General features: G+C 40.2%; 1 protein-coding gene across 3 annotated transcripts in view; it reads left to right on the plus strand.

Annotated features, from left to right (window-relative positions):
• Positions 1-460: 460 nt before the first annotated feature.
• LOC138975222 (protein HtrL-like) overlaps positions 461-25,548 on the plus strand; it is an 85,472-nt gene continuing 60,384 nt past the window's right edge. The window contains exons 1-3 of one of the 3 annotated variants that reach the window (XM_070347880.1): positions 461-688; positions 17,167-17,260; positions 23,376-24,824. In XM_070347880.1, coding sequence (XP_070203981.1) covers positions 663-688; positions 17,167-17,260; positions 23,376-24,326 — 1,071 coding nt within the window. In that variant the 5' untranslated portion in view covers positions 461-662 and the 3' untranslated portion in view covers positions 24,327-24,824. Of the gene's footprint in view, positions 689-17,166; positions 17,261-23,375; positions 24,825-25,548 lie in introns of those variants that run through there. The other 2 variants (XM_070347879.1, XM_070347881.1) reach the window with 2 other exon arrangements.

Consider the following 25,548-nt stretch of genomic DNA (forward strand, 5'->3'; position numbering starts at 1 on the left):
CTCTCTCTCTCTCTCTCTCTCTCTCTCTCTCTCTCTCTCTCCCTTGTTTCATACAAAAAATCAGAGAGTGCCGGGCGTATTTCAGAGCAATCGCTTGACTGAATGGTTAATCACGCCTCAGCGTTCTTGTTTTGTTTTACCTCATATGCATGCAGGCCACTGTAATACTTAGTTATTTGCCTTTTTATTCTTTTTTCAAACAGAACTGAAATGTGTTGAAGATGGGTTCACTTCCGTTTCGAGGGTGTGTAGATCATGTGGGGATTGGAAACAGTGTTTTGTCCTCTAGCATCTCTGTAAACGACGCATGGTGTATGCACGGTAAGACAGTAATGTCTGATGCAGGAGCTGGGTAATATGTCCCTGTGCTGGTGGTGAGGGAAGGGGGGAGGAAGTGGTCATAGGTAATGGGGGGGGGGGGGGGGGGGGGGCGGGGCGCGACTGTTGGCATGCGTGCTGTAAGATCCGGATGTCATTAACATATGAAGCGGGGCTAACATCTTCTGCGAAGACTGTTGTTATACGTAGTGCTGTGTGTTCATCTGGAACTTGCAAACATGTCAACAAATGCCAAACAGTAAATGCTGTGAGCATGTTGCATACTGTTTCAAATCAATAACAAGTGCGTGTGTTTCTGTGTTGTGACCTTTTTCAAACTGATCATGATAGCAGACCTCAAAATCAACAGGTAATGGAATCATATTTATTCTCTTGTGAACTCTCTCTCTCTCTCTCTCTCTCTCTCTCTCTCTCTCTCTCTCTCTCTCTCTCTCTCTCTCTCTCTCTCTCTCTCTCTCTCTCTCTCTCTTTTTAACTTTTTAATGTTTTTTTTTTATTATATAATTGTGTGTCCATGCGTCCCAAGGAAAGATTGTAAGAAAAGGCGTAGCCTTAAATCTTAATCCTTGTTAATTAAAGTTCAGTTCAATTCAATTCAATTCAATACAATTCTCTCTCTCTCTCTCTCTCTCTCTCTCTCTCTCTCTCTCTCTCTCTCTCTCTTTCTCTCTCTCTCTCTAGATTACATAAACGAGCGCTTAAAGTAGTCTTATTAAAGAAAACAACCCGATCGAAGTTATACTACATAACCTTATGCATAAACTTATTCATGGATGTGTACCTCAAACCATATTTTCCAAATTCACGTTAAAAAATTCATGCCAATTGATGAGATTGAACACTCCTCCGCCTAGGATTGGCCTATTCAAATCTAGTTTAGTCTATTCAGATAGCAGTCTCTGGAACACTCTTCCGACAATCCTGAGGCAAACTACAATACATTTTAGTCACCAGTCCTTAGATTATTCATCAAAACCTCTCTAAGAAAGCATTGATGCACTATTGAATTGGTCAGAGTTAAACCATATGTCTCTTAACCACACAAAAACTAAATTTATGCTCATAACAACACGACATAAGCGACAAAATCTATTATCGAGCATTTCGCCCCTTTATTTTAAAAATCAAGTATTGGAAGAAGTGTCCAACCTTAAAGTCTTTTGTGTAACGATTGATAATAATTTGTCATGGAATGACCACATTGATCAAACAGTCATACACGTAAAATTCCACTCGTGCAAAAAACACGAGTGTACGTGGGAGTTTCAGCCCACGAACGCAGAAGAAGAACAGGGGCGGATCAGTTGCTTTGTAAGGGGGGGGGCACTTTGAATCGAAAGTGAATGTGATGGGCGCGAAGCGCCCGAATTTGCTAGGGGGGTCCGGGGGCATGCCCCCCGGAAATTTTTTTTGCCCAAAGAAGCAAAATGGTGCCATCTGGTGCCATTTGAACTTAGAAATGGTCATAGAATCAGCATAGAAAAATCTTTTTTTTTTTTTTTTTTTTCGGGCGGGGGGGGGGGGGGGGGGGGCACGTGCCCCCTGTGCCCCCCCCCCTCGTCCGCCCCTGGAAGAAGAAGAAGACCACATTGATTACATCTGTAAGATTGCTTCCCAAAAAAATATATCACTTATCACAAATTAAACACTTCTTGAATCTTCACTCGCGAAAAATCTTTTTTTACAATCACATCTTGTAAAATATTGACTATGCATCCACTGTATGGGATTGTGCAAGTGCTAATGATTTAAAACCTTTAGCTAGTCTCCACAGAAGAGCAGTTAAGCTTATTATGTAAAAAAGAAATCACACTCCTTTAGAATCTGATTATAAAAATGTGCAGGTATTACAATTTCAAAAAAGATTAATGTATAATAAAGGTGTTATAATGCATAAAGTGATGGCAAGGTATTCACCGAAGACATTACGTGATAATTTTATTTTGAACCATAACAGACTAAAAATCATAACACCGACTCCATGTATGGACCTTTTCAAATCAAGCCTTCTTTATTCGGGTGCGGTCCCATGGAACTCACTGCCTGTTTTTCTTAAACATTAAAACAAACACATACAGCTTCAACAAAAATGATATGTCACACATAACGCAACTAAACATGTGCTGAATGGTTCATCAATTCATGTCAAATGTATATGCATGTTAAACAAAATTATAATAATATGCAGATACGGGTGGCCGAGTGGTAACGCACTTGCGCTCGGAAGCGAGAGGTTGCGAGTTCGACGCTGGGTCAGGGCGTTAGCAATTTTCTCCCTCCTTTCCTAACCTAGGTGGTGGGTTCAAGTGCTGGTCTTTCGGATGAGACGAAAAACCGAGGTCCCTTCGTGTACACTACATTGGGGTGTGCACGTTAAAGATCCCACGATTGACAAAAGGGTCTTTCCTGGCAAAATTGTATAGGCATAGATAAACCATGTCCACCAAAATACCCGTGTGACTTGGAATAATAGGCCGTGGAAAGTAGGATATGCGCCGAAATGGCTGCGATCTGCTGGTCGATGTGAATGCGTGATGTATTGTGTAAAACATTCCATCTCACACGGCATAAATAGATCCCTGCGCCTTGAGTCCGAGTCTGGAGATACGCGCGCGATAAAAGACTTCATATGATAAGTTATGCTAAAAATTGACACTTTTTATCATTGTCCATTGAAAATTGTACTTAAAATGCAGTATGACAATTTATTTTTAAATATGTATCTGTATATACAGTTATAATGTGTTAAGTTTGATGTGATAGTTCTTTGATTATAAGTCCTAGTGTTTTCTGTTTCTGTTGACCCTATATTAGGGCGAGGGCTGGATGTAAAAAAGCATTTTTTGCTTATCTATTACCCTCGATACTAAAGATCTCTCTCTCTCTCGCTCGCTCGCATTCTCTCTCTCTCTCCCTCTCTTTCTCTCTCCCTCTCTCTCTCGCTCGCTCGCTTTCTCTCTTTCTCTCCCTCTCTCTCCCTCTCTCTCTCTCTCTGCCACTGCACATTTCTGATAGTAATGTAAGAAGTGATTTTCTTGCTGACGATTCTTCTCTTCATGCAAGTGGAAAGTCTGTTCCAGTAATAGAGTCCTCCCTTTAAACGATGTAAATAACTGGTGTAGTGCTAATGCTATGCTTGTCCATCCAATAAAAACTAAAAGTATGGTAATTGCAACCAGACAAAAACACCAGATTTCTCCACTCAAACTAAATCTTACTATTGGTACGCAATCAATTGAACAAGTTCAACAGCATCGCGTTTTCGGGGTAATTATTGATTGTGAATTCAAGTGGCAGGCACAATTACAGCATATTTGCAAGAAAGTAGCCAAGAACGTTTTCCTCCTATCCAAGTTAAAGCAATTTACGGACAGAAGGACTCTGGAAATGTTCCACCATGCTCATGTAATGCCTCACATCAATTATGTTTTGACGCTCTGGGGTGGCAGCAGTGATGTCCACTTGAAAAAGTTAGACTCTCTCTATCGTCGCTCGGCTAAACTCATCGTAAAGAATAATGCCCCAACAGATGTGAAATTAAAAATGCTTAACTTTATTCCCATGGAAAAGCATCTCAAGTTAAACAAAGCCATTTTCATGCATAAATTGTATTACGGTAAAGTGCCGATTTACATTACATCATTATTTAATAAAGCTACCGACAGATATGGGTCGGTCAACTTGATCCCACCGATTCCACGAATTGACCTTTATAAGACCAGTCTTGCTTTTTCGGGTACATCAGTTTGGAATTTACTTCCATCATCCTACGGAACTTGAACTTTTTTTGTTTTATTGTTTGCTGACGATCTCACTTTGATAGCATCCACTGTTATTGGATTACAGAACCAGTTAAACGTTTTATGTACAACAATGCAACGACTGGGTCTCAGAGTTAATCTGGATAAATCAAAAATAATAGTTTTCAGAAAAGGCGGATTTTTAAGTGCAAGAGAAAAATGGATTTTTGATGGGAATCAGTTGGAGGTTGTAAATTCGTATAAATATCTTGGCCTCACCTTTTCAACAAGACATAGTTATGGCGTCGCAATTGAAGACGCAGCAACAAGAGCAAAGCGAAGCACGATCGAAATTTTGAATACTTTAAAGAACATGGGTTGTAACTCATTTGATGTATTTTTTAAGTTATTTGATGCGCAAGTATTGCCAGTATTATCATATGGAGCCGAAATTTGGGGTTATGAGAAGTATGACCAATTGGAACGTGTTCATTTATTTGCATGTAAACGGTTTCTGCACGTAGTAGATAAAACTCCCAATGATGTTGTGTATGGTGAATTGGGTAGGTATCCTATTTGGGTGACAACAGTCACAAGGTTGATTAAATATTGGTTACGGTTATTGAGACAGCCAGACAATTTTTATTCAAATAAGGCATACAAAATGTTGTTCAACCTCCACGAAAAAGGTGGTATCACATGGTTAACGCATGTAAAGGCAGTTCTGTGTGAAAATTGATTTTTACCAAGTTTGGATGTTTGGATGTGGAAACGAGAGGGTGTTTTTTGCAGAACTGAAGGAGAGGCTCTGCAGTTCCTTCTGTCATGATTGGCGTAATCATTTGGACTCGAGTGAGCGCCTATCACTGTATGGAAAATATAAAGCCTGTTTTGAAAAAGAACGTTATGTGGATATGTTATGGAAAGATGTGTACAGAAATGTCATCGCTCAATTTAGAATGGGTGTTTCACAGATAAATATCCACAGATATCGCTTCCAAAATTCAACAGAAAACAAGTGTTGCCCCTTTTGTGAAGATAAATTAGAGACCGAAATCCATTTTTTTTTAATGCCAAACATATTGTGAGTTAAGAATAAAGTATTTAGCACAGTTTTTAAAGGCATATGTACGCGCTCCCGTGTTTACAAAGTGTAGTTTGCCCATAATCGATGTCAAACGCACCATAAGACCATGTAATGACGATATGTCGCCATGCGCGGACCATATACATGCATTACAGCTTGTTTTAGAGTCTCAAAAACTTTGGATGTAAACAAAGACGCGGAGTTATTTCCCTTGCGTCAACGCTACCTCTGTTGGCAAATCTATAAATAGGACGATCCAGATCAAAATGAAAATTAACATATCTCAACATTGAAGGGGTCCTAGACCACAATATTTTGCAGGGAACTTAATTTAGCATGTCTCCAGCTGTTGGTAAAGCAATTGGCGTGTATAGTCATCGAGTACATATGGCTTTAAGTGTTGGTGATCACCATGTTTAAAAAACAAGACACAGAAACAATTGTAGATTTAGCAAAGTTTTTGTTTTTTGCATTTCAGTTAAGATTGTCAATGTTTTTTTTTTCTTCTTTTTATATTTAGTCAAGTTTTGACTAAATATTTTAACATCGAGGGGGAATCGAAACGAGGGTCGTGGTGTATGTGCGTGTGTGTGTGTGTGCGTGTGTGTGTGTGTGTAGAGCGATTCAGACTAAACTACTGGACCGATCTTTATGAAATTTGACATGAGAGTTCCTGGGTATGAAATCCCCATACGTTTTTTTCATTTTTTTGATAAATGTCTTTGATGACGTCATATCCGGCTTTTCGTGAAAGTTGAGGCGGCACTGTCACGCCCTCATTTTTCCACCAAATTGGTTGAAATTTTGGTCAAGTAATCTTCGACGAAGCCCGGGGTTCGGTATTGCATTTCAGCTTGGTGGCTTAAAAATTAATTAATGACTTTGGTCATTAAAAATCGGAAAATTGTAAAAAAAAATAAAAATTTATAAAACGATCCAAATTTACATTTCTCCATCATTTGCTGATTCCAAAAACATATAAATATGTTATATTCGGATTAAAAACAAGCTCTGAAAATTAAATATATAAAAATTATTATCAAAATTAAATTGTCCAAATCAATTTAAAAACACTTTCATCTTATTCCTTGTCGGTTCCTGATTCCAAAACCATATAGATATGATATGTTTGGATTAAAAACACGCTCAGAAAGTTAAAACAAAGAGAGGTACAGAAAAGCGTGCTATCCTTCTTAGCGCAACTACTACCCCGCTCTTCTTGTCAATTTCACTGCCTTTGCCATGAGCGGTGGACTGACGATGCTACGAGCATACGGTCTTGCTGAGAAATGGCAGCTACTTGACTAAATATTGTATTTTCGCCTTACGCGACTTGTTTTTCTTTTTTTTTGCCTCTGTTGCATGCAGTCCGCTTCAAGCTGAAAAATAATTGAAAAAAAAGAAACCCTACGGTTTTTTTGTTTTTTTTTTCCTCTTTCTTTCTTTCTCTCTACAGCTGAGCGTCCTTCTTCATTGGCGTTTTATAAATTTATCAATTGTGTGTGGTTTTCTACAATGGACAAAATCTTGCATCTTTAATGTTGGTCAGTTATTGTCTTACATATGTCTGTGTTTGGGTTGACTTAAATGTTGTTTGTGGCGGTGTCATAATGGAGGTGTTTTTTTTGTTTTTGTTTTTATTGTGGACAACGCCTTTATTTTCAAATTTTGCAATTATGAAAAAAGTGCATAGTGTAAAGGGTATTATGAAACACGAAGTTTCATTTCAATTTCAAACATGAATGTTAAATTTACGGGAGTACCATATTTAAATTTGCTAATGCACATTTTAGCAATAAGAACTAAATGGTTAATGATATCTAGACACACGTTGCCTGCATTTTCAACACAAACAACCCCAAGTAGTACAGATTTTGCGTTAAGTTTAACACGTACACCAGTTTTATCTAGTATAGTGTTTTCGACGTGTTTCCATAAAGGCTTAACTTTACTACAATCATAGAAAAAAATGTTCGATGTAGTCTCTTTCGTGTGTGCAGTATGGACAATATTCACTGTCGGACAGTCCCATTTTTTGTAGAAGAATGTTTGTGGGATAGATGTTGTGAACAATTTTCCAGTGCAATTCTCGTAGTCTTGATTCTTTTGTTGCGTTTTTTGCTATAGACCAGCATGTTTCATTGACGTCAAAATTAAATGTATTTTTCCAAAATAGAACAGAACAGGGAGTGGAATACTTCGTCTTTACAATAAATTGCCTAATCAGGTTTGCAGTCATATGGTTCGTACCGTTAAAGGCTAAATAGTGTTGTTCGTTAATATCAGATGTCACAAACTCTGGGTTGTTTCTCAAGTATCTGGAGACAGCGGCTCTAACGACCAGGTATTCCAGATAGAGATTTGGCGAGGGCCCTAAAATTTCATTTACCATTTCAAATGGCATAATAGTATTGTTGTGCAACACATCATTCACATATGTAAACCCTTTCTGAGCCCATTTCTGATAATAAATAACCTGATTCTGGTAGACTATACCACTATTATTCCAAAGACACGTCATTTTTAACGATCCATGCCATGGAGTTTTACTATAATCTAGCCATGTCGAGGCAACACGTTGCCAAAAAACAGACTTAATCTGATGAAAGCCTTTGAATTTTTTTGTTCCTATAGTAGTACTAAAACAAGCTAAGTTCCTTCCAAAAGATTGAAATGTTCCTCTTGGTATCCATGTCCACGTGCCATTCACATCCTTACTCGACAGTTTAATAAACCATTGACACAGGAATGAGTCTTGCATCACCTTGATATCTATCATATTTACCCCGCCCTGGTCTGTGTTACTGTTGACTACTACCCTTTTCACCTTTTCAAATGCTTTCTTATTACAGTCCCGTTTCCTCCACAAAAACCTATACAGTAGAGTGTTGATTTCTTTCAGCACCTTATCTGGCAAGCAGATGGACTGTAACACATACACAAACTGTGATAACAAAAAACTCTTAATTACGCATATTTTTCCGAGAATACCCAGATTTCGTTTTTCCCAGTTTAGAATTATTCTTTTAACTTAAGCGATTTTTTCTTGCCAGTTCATCTCAATTTCGGATGCGCTTTTAGCGTTTGAGAAGTAAACTCCTAAGATTTTTATCTGGTTTACGCGTTTAAAGCCAAAATCATCCATGTTTTCATTTCTTTTGGAACCAATCAACATCATTTCGGACTTGTGCATGTTTAACTTAAGACATGATATTAAAGTAAATTGCTCCAGTATTTCTAAAACACAGTTAATGTCTTCTTCGTCTCTTAGAAACATGGTGATGTCATCAGCATATAACAATACTTTTAATATGTTGTCTGCTACGTTTAGCCCTTTTAGCTCTACACTCTGTCTAAAACGAATCGCTAGAAGTTCTACACCGATCACGAAGGCCAGAGGTGAGAAAGGACACCCCTGACGAATCCCGGAATTCACTTCAAAGTCTTCGGAAAGCCACCCGTTATAGCCAATTCAACTTATTGTATTAGCAACAAGAACTTGGACCCACTGAACAAAGTCTAGACCGAAGCCTAGCCTTCTAAAGGCACTAAGCATGTATTTTTTGGAAATAGAGTCAAAAGCAGCCTGAAAATCGAGTGCTAATAGTACACCAGGTTTTTCTTTAAGTCTGAAATATTCAATTACATCATCAATTGTTCTTAAATGAGTACTAACGTTCCGACCTTTTATATAACCCAACTGGTCCTCGTGTACAACGCTATCTATAACAGTACATAGTCGATTCGCTAAACATTTTGCTAACACTTTGTAATCTGCATTTGTCAGTGAAATTGGCCTCCAGTTAGAGAGTTTGTCTTTCGGGAGGTTTTTCCCTTTATGAATAAGGGTTAACACAGCCGCCGTTTGTGAGTGCGACAAGTGACCGTTTTGAAACGACGCATTATAGGAGTGAACAACAAGGCCCTTTAACTTGACCCGGAAAAATTTCAGAAATTCAGTTGTAAGACCGTCAGTGCCCGGAGATGAGCCGTTATTTAACTTACTTAGCGCCCTAGAGGCCTCTTCAACACTTATTTCACCTTCACAAACTTTCTTCTCCTCCTCTGTCAGACGAGGGGTTTCACAATTTTGCAAAAAAGAATCTGTATCGTTATCAATGTTGATGCTATTGTCACTGTACGCATATTTGTTTTCAAAGTAGTGTTTTTGAGCCTGCAGTATGTCAAACTGATCGACTAATACATCGCCATTATCAAGCTTGATGCTGGGAAACAATTTTGCACTGGCTCGAGATTTTTCAAGGTTTAAAAAGTTTGGGTTGGTTTGGATTTTTTCCCCCTTCATCAATCCATTTCATTCTAGATCGTGTTTGGGCACCTTTTAAGCGTTCATGCTCAAAGACTTCTAGTTGAAACTTCAGTGCCTCGCGATTACGAAGCAGATTTTCATCAAGCGGTTGTTTGGCAAGTGATGATTCACACTGTGCCAGTTTATCTTGTAAGTGCAAATACTTGTTTTTCTTTAAAACTGCCAGGTTTTTGCTGTACTGAATAGTTTCGTCCCTTATCTCTAACTTAAGTAATTCCCACCGGTTCTCAGCATTCTCTGGTGTGTCTGTGCGAAGGGAAGTGATAAGGTTATTCATTCTTTCTACGAATACACTGTCCTTTAACAAGGCGTTGTTGAACTTCCAGAAGCCGGGACCTCTGGTCACTTCGGAACATTTTAAAGACACAAGCACCCCCCCTGTGATCAATACAATACAATACAATACAATACAATAACTTTATTAATCTCTAAAAGAGAAATTACATTGCTGAGCGTTTGTGTCCGTAATAATAACATACATAACACATTCAAAATAAACATTTGTTCTTTGTCCTGAGAAAATATAGCACATTGGTTATCACATAAGAAAGTATATTAAAAATAAATTAACATGCATTCACCATCAACAATGCACAAAAGAAAGTCAGCACCTTGCCGGTTATCACATGTCTAAGATTAAGAGAGTAGAATGCAAAACAAAATCAACAATACTGAAACAATACAGAAACACTGACCCCGTGCATCAGAGCGACAACACCAGCATCTACCGCCCCACCTGAGAATTGAAGATGTGAATTGCAGATGGAATGAACGAATTTCTGTAGCGTGTGGATCTTGCGGTTGGTTGTCTGAATCTGTTGCTCCTGTCTGTCCGTCTACTGTCAAATTCCGGTCTGAGTGGGTGCGAGTCGTCAGCCAAAATCTTCTGTACCTTGTCAGTCAGTCGTCGTTCATGTGTTGATGTGAAATTGTCCTGCTTCCTCCCTACCACCCCACTTGCTTTCCTGATGAATTTATCTAATCTATCCCTGTCTTGCTTGTTGATGTTGCCACCCCAACACACGGAGCCAAAGTACAACACACTATTGCACGTTGAAGTGTAAAACATCTGAAGGATTTCTTGTCTGATGTTAAAAGACCTGAGTTTTCTCAAAAAGTACAGGCGAGAGTGGAGTTTCTTCACAAGGGCATCAGAGTTTGGTTTCCATGTCAACTTATTGTCTATAATCACCCCCAAATACTTATACTGCTCTACCTTCTCTACGACCTCCCCCTTGATCATTATCTCCCTGTGTACATGTTCCCCCCTCCTGTTGTCCATTATCATTTCCTTTGTCTTCCCCACATTAAGCTCTAAATAGTTGTTTTCACACCACCCCACAAACCTATCTACCTCCTGCCTGTAGTCAGAGTCGTCGTCAACAGTCAGCAGTCCGGTCAGTCCAGTGTCGTCAGCAAACTTGGTTATGGGGCAGGAGTCACTAGAACTTCTGAAATCTGCTGTGTAGAGAGAAAAAAGAAAAGGTGAGAGTACTGTGCCTTGTGGTGCCCCTGTGTTTGTGCAGATTGTGTCTGAAACTGATTGCCCCCCCACCCTAACATACTGTGGCCTGTTTGTCAGGTAGTCCATAACCCAGAGGATGGTTGCTGCTGGGACATTCATGCTAAAAAGCTTCTCCGCCATTAAATGAGGCTGTATAGTATTAAAAGCGCTGGAAAAATCAAAAAACATCAAGCGAATATAAGAGCCAGGCTTTTCTAAATGAGAGTAGATCTTGTTTAAAACATTCAACACAGCATCATCAACACTCCTGTTTTTCCTGTATGCAAACTGACATGGATCAATAAAATCTTTCACACAATCACTCAATTTGAACAAAACAACTCTCTCAAAGACTTTCATACAAACAGAAGTAAGTGCCACAGGTCTCAGGTCATTCATAGTTATCACAGTCTTTTTCTTTGGCACAGGAACAATGCATGAAGTTTTCCATAGGGCCGGTACCCTGCTAGCACCAAGCGACATGTTAAAAATGACTGAAAAAATATAACTAAGTTGCTCTGCACATAGTTTTAAAACTTTGGGCATCATCCCATCTGGTCCCCCCGCCTTGCTAGCATTAACATTCTTCAGCCCCCTCTCCACCTCTTCTTCCGTCACCACTATTGGGGAATCTCCTTCCGTAAGCCCACTATCACTGGTCAACCTGTCCCGCATTGCCTTCCTTTCCCCGCTGAAGTCATGTTTATCGAAGGAGGGAACAGAGTAAATCTCCGTTTCCAACACACTGTCCATTGCAGCGTCGTTCAAAAACACGTAGTCGAGTCTTCTTGCAGTTAATTTGCCGTTGCTGCTTCTTGACCAGGAGAATTCCTTGCATAGAGGGTTTAGCACCCGCCACGCGTCACATAGTTCGCACTCAGTAACAAAGTCGTTGAAAAGTTTAACGAGTGCTGGCGAGTGATTTTCGCCTGCGATGATGTCTAATTTATTGTCCATCACTGCGTTAAAGTCACCGCAGACTACTTTAAGATCACAATCACAATCACTAATTGTATCTGAAAGAGAAGTCAGAAAATGTTTAGTGTCAGCTAAGTTACACGGGGCGTACATATTGAAGATAGCCATTTCTTTAGTGCCAATGTTAACTTTTACCATCAGAATTCTATCATAAATTATTTCTGAGGACCATGCATGGGGAAAGTGTTTTCTCACCAGTATTACCTGGCCTCTACTATGACAAGTACCAGCACAGTACACAACCTCACCACCCCATTCTTTCTTCCACTGCTCTGCATCTTCGGGCATTATGTACGACTCTTGCACACATACAATGTCATATTTCTTTTCCTTTAACATTCTAAATATCTTTTTGCGTTTTGATGTATTCCGGAGTCCTCTAACATTTAAGGAGAACGCTTTGACACCATCTGCCATCGCTGGAGTAGATTGTCAATGTTAAATAATAATGAGGATTAATTGTCGCTGAAGGTTTTGTTGTTGCTGTATTTATTGTTCGGTTGTATGTATATATTAAGCAGCATTGATGTGCAAGATTATTGATAGAGGAAAGCTTTGAACAAACCACTGTGTATTTTGCATACGTTTAAATATCATGTTTTCTATGTTTTCCTGTGATTCATGTGTACCCCCCCCCCCCCCATTGAAAGGGGCTGTAGGCCCATATTCAATTAAACTGTGTCAGTGTCAGTGTCAGTGTCTCTCTCTCTCTCTCTTTCTCTCTCTCTCTTTCTCTCTCTCTCTCTCTTTCTCGCTCGGAGACCACGACATCAAGTAACAAGTCGCGTAAGGCGAAAATACAATATTTAGTCAAGTAGCTGTCGAACTCACAGAATGAAACTGAACGCAATGCCATTTTTCAGCAAGACCGTATACTCGTAGCATCGTCAGTCCACCGCTCATGGCAAAGGCAGTGAAATTGACAAGAAGAGCGGGGTAGTAGTTGCGCTAAGAAGGATAGCACGCTTTTCTGTACCTCTCTTTGTTTTAACTTTCTGAGCGTGTTTTTAATCCAAACATATCATATCTAAATGTTTTTGGAATCAGGAACCGACAAGGAATAAGATGAAAGTGTTTTTAAATTGATTTCGACAATTTAATTTTGATAATAATTTGTATATATTTAATTTTCAGAGCTTGTTTTTAATCCGAATATAACATATTTATATGTTTTTGGAATCAGCAAATGATGGAGAATAAGATAAACGTAAATGTGGATCGTTTTATAAATTTTTATTTTTTTTTACAATTTTCAGATTTTTAATGACCAAAGTCATTAATTAATTTTTAAGCCATCAAGCTGAAATGCAATACCGAAGTCCGGGTTTTGTCGAAGATTACTTGACCAAAATTTCAACCAATTTGGTGGAAAAATGAGGGCGTGACAGTGCCGCCTCAACTTTCACGAAAAGCCGGATATGACGTCATCAAAGACATTTATCAAAAAAAATGAAAAAAACTTATGGGGATATCATACCCAGGAACTCTCATGTCAAATTTCATAAAGATCGGTCCAGTAGTTTAGTCTGAATCGCTCTACATGCACACACACACACACACGCACAGACACACATACACCACGACCCTCGTTTCGATTCCCCCTCGATGTTAAAATATTTAGTCAAAACTTGACTAAATATAACAATTAACAAGTCGCGTAAGGCGAAAATACAACATTTAGTCAAGTAGCTGTCGAACTCACCGGATGGAAACTGAACGCAATGCCATTTTTCAGCAAGACCGTATACTCGTGGCATCGTCAGTCCACCGCTCATGGCAAAGGCAGTGAAATTGACAAGAAGAGCGGGGTAGTAGTTGCGCTAAGAAGGATAGCACGCTTTTCTGTACCTCTCTTTGTTTTAACTTTCTGAGCGTGTTTTTAATCCAAACATATCATATCTATATGTTTTTGGAGTCAGGAACCGACAAGGAATAAGATGAAAGTGTTTTTAAATTGATTTCGACAATTTAATTTTGATAACAATTTTTATATATTTAATTTTCAGAGCTTGTTTTTAATCCAAATATAACATATTTATATGTTTTTGGAATCAGAAAATGATGGAAAATAAGATGAACGTAAATTTGGATCGTTTTATAAATTTTTATTTTTTTTTACAATTTTCAGATTTTTAATGACCAAAGTCATTAATTAATTTTTAAGCCACCAAGCTGAAATGCAATACCGAAGTCCGGGCTTCGTCGAAGATTACTTGACCAAAATTTCAACCAGTTTGGTTGAAAAATGAGGGCGTGACAGTGCCGCCTCAACTTTCACGAAAAGCCGGATATGACGTCATCAAAGACATTTATCAAAAAAATGAAAAAAAATGTTTGGTGATTTCATACCCAGGAACTCTCATGTCAAATTTCATAAAGATCGGTCCAGTAGTTTAGTCTGAATCGCTCTACATACACACACACACACACACACGCACACACGCACATACACCACGACCCTCGTCTCGATTCCCCCCTCTACGTTAAAACATTTAGTCAAAACTTGACTAAATGTAAAAACAAGTCGCGAAAGGCGAAAATACAACATTTAGTCAAGTAGCTGTCGAACTCACAGAATGAAACTGAACGCAATGCCATTTTTCAGCAAGACCGTATACTCGTAGCATCGTCAGTCCACCGCTCATGGCAAAGGCAGTGAAATTGACAAGAAGAGCGGGGTAGTAGTTGCGCTAAGAAGGATAGCACGCTTTTCTGTACCTCTTTTGTTTTAACTTTCTGAGCGTGTTTTTAATCCAAACATATCATATCTATATGTTTTTGGAATCAGGAACCGACAAGGAATAAGATGAAAGTGTTTTTAAATTGATTTGGACAATTTAATTTTGATAATAATTTTTATATATTTAATTTTCAGAGCTTGTTTTTAATCCAAATATAACATATTTATATGTTTTTGGAATCAGAAAATGATGGAGAATAAGATGAACGTAAATTTGGATCGTTTTATAAATTTTTATATTTTTTTACAATTGTCCGATTTTTAATGACAAAGGCATTAATTAATTTTTAAGCCACCAAGCTGAAATGCAATACCGAAGTCCGGGCTTCGTCGAAAATTACTTGACCAAAATTTCAACCAATTTGGTTGAAAAATGAGGGCATGACAGTGCCGCCTCCACTTTTACAAAAAGCCGGATATGACGTCATCAAAGACATTTATAAAAAACAAAATGAAAAAAATGTCCGGGGATATCATACCCAGGAACTCTCATGTCAAATTTCATAAAGATCGGTCCAGTAGTTTAGTCTGAATCGCTCTACACACACACACAGACACACACACACACGCACATACACCACGACCCTCGTCTCGATTCCCCCCTCTATGTTAAAACATTTAGTCATAACTTGACTAAATGTAAAAACAATAAGGCATCCACTGACGCATAGACCTATATCTAATATAGGTCCCTGACTGACGGAAGTATCACTGTGTTCTGCCGATGTTTTCTTTGAACTCGGGTTTGTTAAAAACAACGGCAGAACACAGGAAGGGAAGTTGCTGTGTTCTGCCGTTGTTTTTTTGAGAACTTAAATCGGTTTAAATGGACTTACTTTATGAAATCTCAGGAACTAAACGTCATTGGGACTTAAAATTTACTGACAAAATGCGCGCTGATGTGCTCATAATGATGACATACAAATCTCATTTATGACAAAAATGGAATTGCTGTGTTTTGTCAGAGGAGGGCAGAATACACGATATTTCGAAATCACCATGAGTATCATTATTATGAAGAACATGACATACCGTATTTGAAGCAGTTCTCATTGAAGTCGAGTGACGTGCACAGATCTTCGCTCTCTCTGGGTTGAAAAGCTTGTCAGATTTTGCTTGTGAACGCAGCTCGTCATTCATCATTTTTGGCTCACGTAAGTGTAGCCTATGCGATGCTAACTTTTGTCTGTCTGTGCGTGCGTGCGTGCGTGCGTGCGTGCGTGCGTGCGTGCGTGTGTGTGTGTGATAGAAACTTTAACATTTGACTGAACACCGAAATACTAATTTTACCGGGTTATTATCCAAGCAACAGCTTCAAAGTATTGAAGCAATGATCAACGAAATGTCGGCACGTATGTAGATAAAGTGTGTATCCAAAGAAAACGGGTGGTGGTGGGGTTTTTTTTTGGGGGGGGGGGGAGGGGGGATAAAACCAGGTGACTGGTTTGTGTTGTGTGTGGTATGTAGACCAGGTCAGGGGTCAAGGTTAGGTCAGATCGCGTGAAGCATTGTGGTATAGATTCACTTCTCAGTTCTAACCGAGCTGCATTCGCCGATTCGGGGAAGACGATTTCACATTGTTCGGTTTCGTAGCGGCTACAGAAAAAATAGATGAAGAAGATGCCAAAGGAGATTTCCTACAGGTTGATCTGCACAGCGTGTTTTCAGTGTCTGCACGAGGAAGCGCTGTCGAAAGGGCAGTGTCGATCTCAGTGGCAGTTCAGTCCCCTAAGTAGGCTACAGACAGACAGATCTAGATCTAGCGTCTCCCACTCTTGCACTGTGTCTATACTTACTGTGTGTGTGTATGTGTGACGGAGTGATTGAGTTTGTGTTACTGTTTGTCGATTTCTTACGTGAGCCTTGACGGCTTCGCCTCTTGTTTTTCCTTTTCTCGGCAACACACGGAACGTCAAAAGATTAGAGCACCTTGAACGATCTGCTCTACAGTTCGAAATCGCACAGTAAGAACCAGGCATGATGATGACAGCCGATGAAACACAACAAACTGGTCACACGAAGTTTAAAAACAATGGCCGTCTGCTGGGGAAAAATCACACCGGAAGTAAATATTCTGTCAATTTCGTCTTTTCCGCTTTCCGCTACTTGCCGAGCGCGCGCAACGAGTTGGCGATCCTGTCAATACACATCTATGGCTGGATATTTATCACTCGTATCATAGGAGTATTTGAAGTGACTTCCACAAGCAACGAAAACGCAGAAATGGCTATTTTGACCCATTCGACCAGACACTACCTTAACACACGTGCGTGTGTGTGTGTGTGTGGGGGGGGGGGGGGGGGGGGGGGGGGGTGTGCGCGTGCGCGTGTGAGTGAGAGTGTGTGAAGCGATTCCCAGGAAACTACTAAAAATATTGTAATGAAACTGTACAGGAATTTTTTACCGGATGGTACCCCAAGACGATTTTCTGACAATTTCTTAATGCAGATTGATGCGTCACGTGACCCTGATGATGTCGAGGCGCAAACCCCTGGTCTGTGTCTTGCTACTGGTCTGCTGGGCAACTATCTGCGTCACCTATGTGAGAACCATCATCATCATCATCATCATCATCATCATCATCATCATGTGCACCGTCACCATTGCCATCATCATCATCGCCGTCACCATCATCTTCATCATCATCATCACCGTCACTATCATCATCATCATCATCATCATCATCATCATCATCATCATCATCATCATCATCGTCGTCGTCGTCGTCGTCGTCGTCACCACCATCATCATCACCGTCACAATCATCATCTTCATCATCACCGTCACCATCATCACCAGCATCATCACCGTCACTATCATCATCATCAGCAGCATCGTCACCATCGCCATCATCATCATCACCGTCACCATCACCATCATCATCATCCACCCGTCACCACCACCACCATCAGTCATCATCATCATCATCATCATCATCATCATCATCATCGTCGTCATCTTTGTCTTTCTCTTGGTCTGCTGGGCACATGTCTGTGTCACTTATGCACCACTTATGCTCTTATGCACCACCACAATCATTATTATGGTCATCGTCATCATCATCGTCGTCGTCATTTTGCGGACTAAGAAAATTTGAACAAATACTACCCATTGTGCACAGGCCAGTTTCACAGGATCACAATGATCCCCCTGACAGTCGGCCGACTGCTTCGCCATCTACAATGGTTGCTCGCCGGGACACCGCAAAGCACGTTTCATGAGCGAATCACTGTAATCCGGGTTCGACCGACTTAGTGGAGCGGTCAGCAAAGTAGCAAGCCTGATGTATACAGTATACAGTGCCTAAGAAGAATAGTTGTTCCAGACGATTAGTACTATCTTGTGCTCACCTTCGCCTGATCGGGTTATCAACTACACACGGAAGACATCGTGGGGCCGTGCGGACCCATGCTTCTCAAAGAAGGAAAACTATGCATACCCTTCTGTAGACCCATGCTTTCCAAAGAAGCAAAAACGTGCATCCCCTTCCGTAGACGCCGTGCATAAATTGCCGCGAGAAGTAAATAAATTAAATTTTTAATTTAATTATTACCTTGCGGACTAAAGCTTCAGTTTGAGAAACATGGGTCCGCACGGCCCCACGATGTCTTCCGTGTGTAGTCTAAATTTTGTTGTTGTTACATTTAGTCAAGTTTTGACTAAAGGTTTTAACATAGAGGGTAGAGCGATTCAGACCAAACTACTGGACCGATCTTTATGAAATTGTACATGAGAGTTCCTGGGATTGATATCCCCGAATATTTTTTTCTTTTTTTCGATAACTACCTTTGATGACGTCATATCCGGCTTTTTGTAAAAGTTGAGGCGGCACTGTCACACCCTCATTTTTCAACCAAATTGGTTGAAATTTTGGTCAAGTAATCTCCGACGAAGCCCGGACTTCGGTATTGCATTTCAGCTTGGTGGCTTAAAAATTAATTGATGACTTTGGTCATTAAAAATCTGAAAATTGTAAAAAAAATATTTTTTTATAAAACGATCCAAATTTACGTTCATCTTATTCTTCATCATTTTCTGATTCCAAAATCATATAAATATGTTATATTTGGATTAAAAACAAGCTCTGAAAATTAAAAATATAAAAATCATGATCAAAATTAAATTTTCGAAATCAATTTAAAAACACTTTCATCTTATTCCTTGTCGGTTCCTGATTCCAAAAACATATAGATATGATATGTTTGGATTGAAAACACGCTCAGAAAGTTAAAACGAAGAGAGGTACAGAAAAGCGTGCTATCCTTCTCAGCGCAACTACTAAACCGCTCTTCTTGTCAATTTCACTGCCTTTGCCATGAGCGGTGGACTGACGATGCTACGAGTATACGGTCTTGCTGCGTTGCATTGCGTTCAGTTTCATTCTGTGAGTTCGACAGCTACTTGACTAAATGTTGTATTTTCGCCTTACGCGACTTGTTTTACATTTAGTCAAGTTTTGTTTAAAGGCATATGTACTCGATGACTATACACGCTAATTGCTTTACCAACAGCTGGAGACATGCTAAATTAAGTTCCCTGCAAAATATTGTGGTCTAGGACCCCTTCAATGTTGAGATATGTTAATTTTCATTTTGATCTGGATCGTCCTATTTATAGATTTGGCAACACATGTAACGTTGATGCAAGGGAGCTAACACCGCGGCTTTGTTGACATCCTCACTTTTTCAGAGGCTAGAACAAGCTGTAATGCACGTATTATGGTCCGCGCATGGTGACATATCGTCATTATATGGTCTTATGGTGCGTTTGACATCGATTATGGGCAAACTACACTTTGTAAACACGGGAGCGCGTACATATGCCTTTAACATAGACAGGGAATCGAGACGAGTAGAGCGAAACGTGTAGAGCGATTCAGACCAAACTACTGGACCGATCTTTATGAAATTTGACATGAGAGTTCCTGGGATTGATATCCCCGAACATATTTTTCTTTTTTTCGATAAATACTTTTGATGACGTCATATCCGGCTTTTCGTGAAAGTTGAGGCGGCACTGTCACGCTCTCATTTTTTAACCAAATTGGTTGAAATTTTGGTCAAGTAGTCTTCGACAAAGCCCGGACTTCGGTATGGCATTTCAGCGTGGTGGCTTAAAAATTAATTAATGACTTTGGTCATTAAAAATCTGAAAATTGTAAAAAATAAAATAATTATAAAACGATCCAAATTTATGTTTATCTTATTCTCCATCATTTTCTGATTCCAAAAACATATAAATATGTTATATTTGGATTAAAAACAAGCTCTGAAAATTAAAAATATAAAAATTATGATCAAAATAAAATTTTCGAAATCAATTTAAAAACACTTTCATCTTATTTCTTGTTGGTTCCTGATTCCAAAAACATATAGATATGATATGTTTGGATTAAAAACACGCTCACAAAGTTAAAACAAAGAGAGGTACAGAAAAGCGTGCTATCCTTCTAAGCGCAACTACTAAACCGCTCTTCTTGTCAATTTCACTGCCTTTGCCATGAGCATGAGCGGTGGACTGACGATGCTACGAGTATACGGTCTTGCTGAAAAATGGCATTGCGTTCAGTTTCATTCTGTGTGTTCGACAGCTACTTGACTAAATGTGTTTTCGCCTTACGCGACTTGTTTAATTACTTCTCGCTGAAATGTAATGATCTTTTAGGACATAAGAGCTTTTTAGGTGTCTGAGGCTGATATCTCTATTCATGTTGGCTCTACTCTCGTAAAGTTTTGAGTAATACGACCAAAAACGGGTAAATTTCAACCCTGAACGAGCCTCAGTAACGCACAACAATGACCTCTTTACTGTGCCGACTGTACGGTTTTTTTCACACCTGTCAAGTTTCGTTTTACTGCATTCCTTGGCCAGGCTCTGTCCTGTGAGCGTGACAGTTTTAAAAAGCACGATAGTTCAAACGAATATATTAAAATGCGACATTGAGCGAGGGGCTCTTTTCGGGTATAAATCTGAGTAGTTTTTCTCTTGATTTGCAAAAAAAATAAACGTGTACAAGACTTAAAATGCGAAAACTTGAAATAAGCGATTTTAACAGAAGTTAGTTCTAATCGTTCCTAATCTTCGCCGGTCGTCGTGGGTCCGTGCGAGAAGTAATTAAAAAAACAAAGGTCAAATTTAGACTACACACGGAAGACATCGTGGGGCCGTGCGGACCCATGTTTCTCAAACTGAAAGATCTTGCATAAAAACTAGGGAGATAAGTCACAAACCTTCAGGTATTGGCTCTAAACATCACTTTCTACGATCTGTTTAATTTTGGAGTTAATAAGCAAGTCGCGTGGAGCGAAATTAATACATAACAATGTGGGTCCACACGGCCCCACGACGTCTACAGAAGGGTATTCACGTTTTTCTTTTTTTGAGAAGCTTTAATTACTTCTCGCGGAAATTTAACCACGGCGTCTACGGAAGGGGATGCACGTTTTTGCTTCTGTGGAAAGCATGGGTCTACGGAAGGTATGCATATTTTTCCTTCTTTGAGAAGCATGGGTCCGCACAGCCCCACGATGTCTTCCGTGTGTAGTGGATAACGACGTCGGGCGAAGGTTAAGAACTTTTCTTCTTGATCACAATACACAAGTTGTCTAGATGTTTTTTAGATAATAAAAAAAAAGTACTCTGCTAGCCGTCTGGACAGACTTCCCTTTACATGTATCTCTCCAACATGTATACGTAGTGGAGGACAGTTGACCTGGCTTTTAGTTGCTACACGCTGTTTAGAGTTTTCTGTTCAACAGTACAATTGTCATGCCTTATAAGAGATACTAGCTGTACCCGTTTTCTATATCCGTACGCGACTTATATGCACGCACCTGCACACACACCTACACACACACACACACACACACACACACACACACACACACACACACACACACACACACACACACACACACACACACACACACACACACACATACGCATGTATGTTCACACGCGCTGCGCGCGTTCGAATTACACGACATATTCGCCCGTACAGAGAGAGAAGAGAACTCAGAACTCAGAATTTTTATTGTAAACCACACTGTTGTGTTTGTACAAGGGGGGAGTAGAGTTTCCATTTCAATGTATACTCTCTCAGAAACAAGTAAGAACAAGTGCATATACAGTGCTAAGGGTTGAAACATATCGATCGGAAATCATTTACACACATTCATTTTAGCCTTGCAGTTGCTGTCGATGCCTGAATGCATAAAATGTTTTCCGGGAGAGTGCCCACAGCCTACTTTTGTTTTGTGTTAGTAGTATCTGCATTGACGAGTTTTCGAGTTGACCAATTTCAAAGACATTTCCCAAGTAAGTTTCTCTTATATTAGAGTATACTGGGCACTTAAAAAGAAAGTGGTGCTCGTTTTCGTGAGGGTATCTGCAAAGTGGGCAAACATGGGAACCGTTTGCAGAGTATCTCTGTTTGTTGCACATCAAGGGTGAAACCCCAAGTCTGAATTTTGTGAACACTTTTTGGATATATGGATTGTCTATTTGGTCAAGGTACCTTTCTCTTCCAAAGTCAGGTTTAAACAATTTGTATGTGTCATACCTCTCACTGTCTTCTAGCTTACTATGCCAGTTCTGGATAAAGCAGTCTTTTAGGCGTTGTTGAAAAGCCTTGATAAAGTGTTTTTCGTTGCCGACATAGCCGTACGTCCACACATGTCCAAACCCATTTTCACATAGGAGGTTCCTGACCCTAGCGGACCAATTGTCTGTCCCTCTGTCTGCCATGTTCCACATCATCACATGGGCCATTTTACGTATCTTGTGTTGGGGAGGCGATTTAGCCGCAACCAATATTTAACGCATCTGGTAGCAGCGAGGACTGATAGGGGAAATCTACCGAGTTCTCCGTATACCATGCAGTTGGGACTTTGGGGGGGAAACACCTATTATCCGTTTGCATGCGAACATGTGTACCTTTTCAATGTTAGAGCAATCAAAACAACCCCACATTTCTGAACCGTATAGCAATATGGGGGTAATCTGTGTATCAAAGAGTGTGAAGAAAAGGTTTAGATCATGACATCCAATATTCCACAAAACTCTAAAAATGTCGATAACACCACGCTTAGCTCGTACAATAGAGTCTTCAAAGCATCGTTGGATGGAAACTTTGGTGGTCAAGGTTAAGCCGAGATATTTATACGAGTTGGTAACGTACATGTTGTCGTGACCAAATGTCCAGGCTTCGTTTTTCCCCAAGTATCCACCGTTGCGAAATACCAACACTTTTGTTTTTTCTTTGTTTACCTTTAAACCTAATCTGTTGGCAACTTCATGCAATATATTTAACTGGTTTTGAGAGAGAAGAGAGAGAGAGAGAGTAAAGAGAGGGAGAGAGAGAGACTAAGAGCTGTACCCGTTTTCTATGTCCGCAGGCGACTTATATACACGCACCTGTACACACACATATACACACTCATGTATGTTCACACGCGCTGCGCGCGTTCGAATTACACGATTTATGAATAATTTCGCTTAATACGACCTGTTGTTTTTCTTGTTCTTGTTCTTGTTCTTGGTCTTGTTCTTGTTCATGTTCTTGGTCTTCGTATTGTTGTTGTTGTTGTTCTTGTTCTTCTTCTCCTTCTTCTTCTTCTGCTCAATGTGTCTTGTTATTGTTTTGTCTCAACATCTAGATTCTCTTGGTGCCCTTATCTTGCGCCAACCCCCGGAATTTCCCGAAGCTGGACCCACGTGACAACACTGACGTAACCATCGTCACAGCTTTCTTCGACCTCGGAACTTTCCAGAAAGGGGAAAAATTACAAAACATCCACTACACGCCACAGAAATACTTGGAGTGGGCGAGAGCCTTCCGGTATCTTCAAAACCCTCTGTTAATCTTCACAGACTCTTCTGAGATGGAAGACTGTTTTCGTGGAGCTGCCACAGTCAGCGAGACTTTGCGAGAGAAATGGTCTAACAGTCAAAAGTCTGGGACGGCCGAGACTAAGAGAGAGGCCTCAGAAAAGAAAAATCGTGTGAAAGTAGTTCGTATCTACAACCGAACAGAACTTTTCGCATTTAAAAAATTGAAGAGGGTAAGGGAGATATTTGCTGACCCGTCCTACCCGAAGTTCCACCCCAACACAGTCTTACCCGAGTACGCCTGCACCCAGCACGCCAAAGTAGATTTGATGGAGAGAGCGATATTGGAGGACTACTTTCACACCAAGTACTACGCGTGGATTGATCTAGGCTACTTCCGAGACACTTCCTCCCGGAAACGGAAGTTCTGGATCACAGTACCGCCTGCAATGGACGACAAGAAGGTGGCGGTGAACGAGGTCAGATCCCCACACCACGATTTGGACCCAGGCGTCATCTTCAAAGAAAACGTTTATTGGGTGGGAGGGGGAATGATATTAGGAAGTGCGCCAGTTGTGTTGAAGTACGTGGCAGAGTACCGTCGCGCTGTGGACTTTTTTATGGACCGGGGATTGTTTAATACGGACCAGCAGGTGATTTATGCCATGTACAAGTCGACAGCCACACGACACCTGGCTGTTACCACGCAGCTACAACTGTTTGGCAATAAGAGGTTGAACTGCTGGTTTTATCTGGGATATCAGTGTTACAGAGAGTAATAACTTGAGCAGGGCCGGACTACCGGGGGGGTAAGGGGGGTTGCGCACCCCCCCTCCTAGCCTAAACATGTACCTCACTTATTTCAAACATTTTTTATTATTGTTTATTTTATGCCGTTTCATGCAAGGAGCGACCATTTTCCTATCTCAGAATATGACCTACCCAGCTCTGCCCCTTGACCCCGCCAGGGGGAACATCCCCTTGGACCACCACTGGCAACCCCCCCCCCCTCCCCTTAGCCTAGTCCGGCCCTGTTGAGTGTAGACTCGTGGTTTCTGGGATAGCAGTGTTACAGAGAAGAATAACTTGATTGTAGATTGTGTATGCGTGCTTTGGTGGAAAAGACAGTATGTGCATCAGAGTACTAGGCTGAACTGAACAGAACTTCATTTAACAAAGGTTAAGAATCAGGTGACCGACTCGAACGCAAAAATGTTCAAGATATACTTAGAGGGGACCTCCGAGAAGAAAAAAAGAAATATAAAGAAAAAGTTGAGTCACATATATTTTTCAGTCCAGCAATATGAGAGATGCTCGGAAAGGTTCGAAAACCCTGACAGGGCAGCAGAAAGCATATGGTGCGAACAACAGTATGTCAAAAAAGAAACAGATATGGTTTTCTGGTCAATTAAACGACTTTTATTGTCGGTTTGAGAGGGATGATTTGAAAAAAAGATCTTAGTGATGTAATGTCAATTTTAAGGGACTCAACATTGTCACGTTTCAATATATCACTCAAGGTGATTATGAACCGGTTAATTACTACTAATTAACTAACCACACCACGATCCACTCTCGCAGTCATACAATTAAATAGAGTCAACAAAAGTATAAGTTTCAGACGCCTGTTTATGTATAAACTCTCCACCTCCCTCGAGCCTTCACTCAAAATATGTTCCTTTTACGTTCTCAACACGTAAAAAACCAGTGTTCACTGACAAAATGCCAGTAGTATGTAGAAAATTATAGGAACACGCTGAACCCGTGTAAATATAGTTAAATGAGAATGTTCTGTCCGAAAAGCCCTAGTTCGTGCAGGTGTCATACACCCCACGTTGTCACTACTCCAATGAAATCATAGATACGAAAGACAACGGTGGTCAACGGGGTGCGTACGACATGGTGCACTTAGCTTTATCTCTGCTGCTGCTGCTTAGCCGGTATGCTGGTTAGCCGGTCCGCTGGTTAGCCGGTTCGCTGGTTAGCCGGTCCGCTGGTTAG

This window comes from Littorina saxatilis, linkage group LG9, assembly GCF_037325665.1.
Source record: "Littorina saxatilis isolate snail1 linkage group LG9, US_GU_Lsax_2.0, whole genome shotgun sequence".
NCBI classification, from domain to species: Eukaryota; Metazoa; Mollusca; class Gastropoda; order Littorinimorpha; family Littorinidae; genus Littorina; species Littorina saxatilis.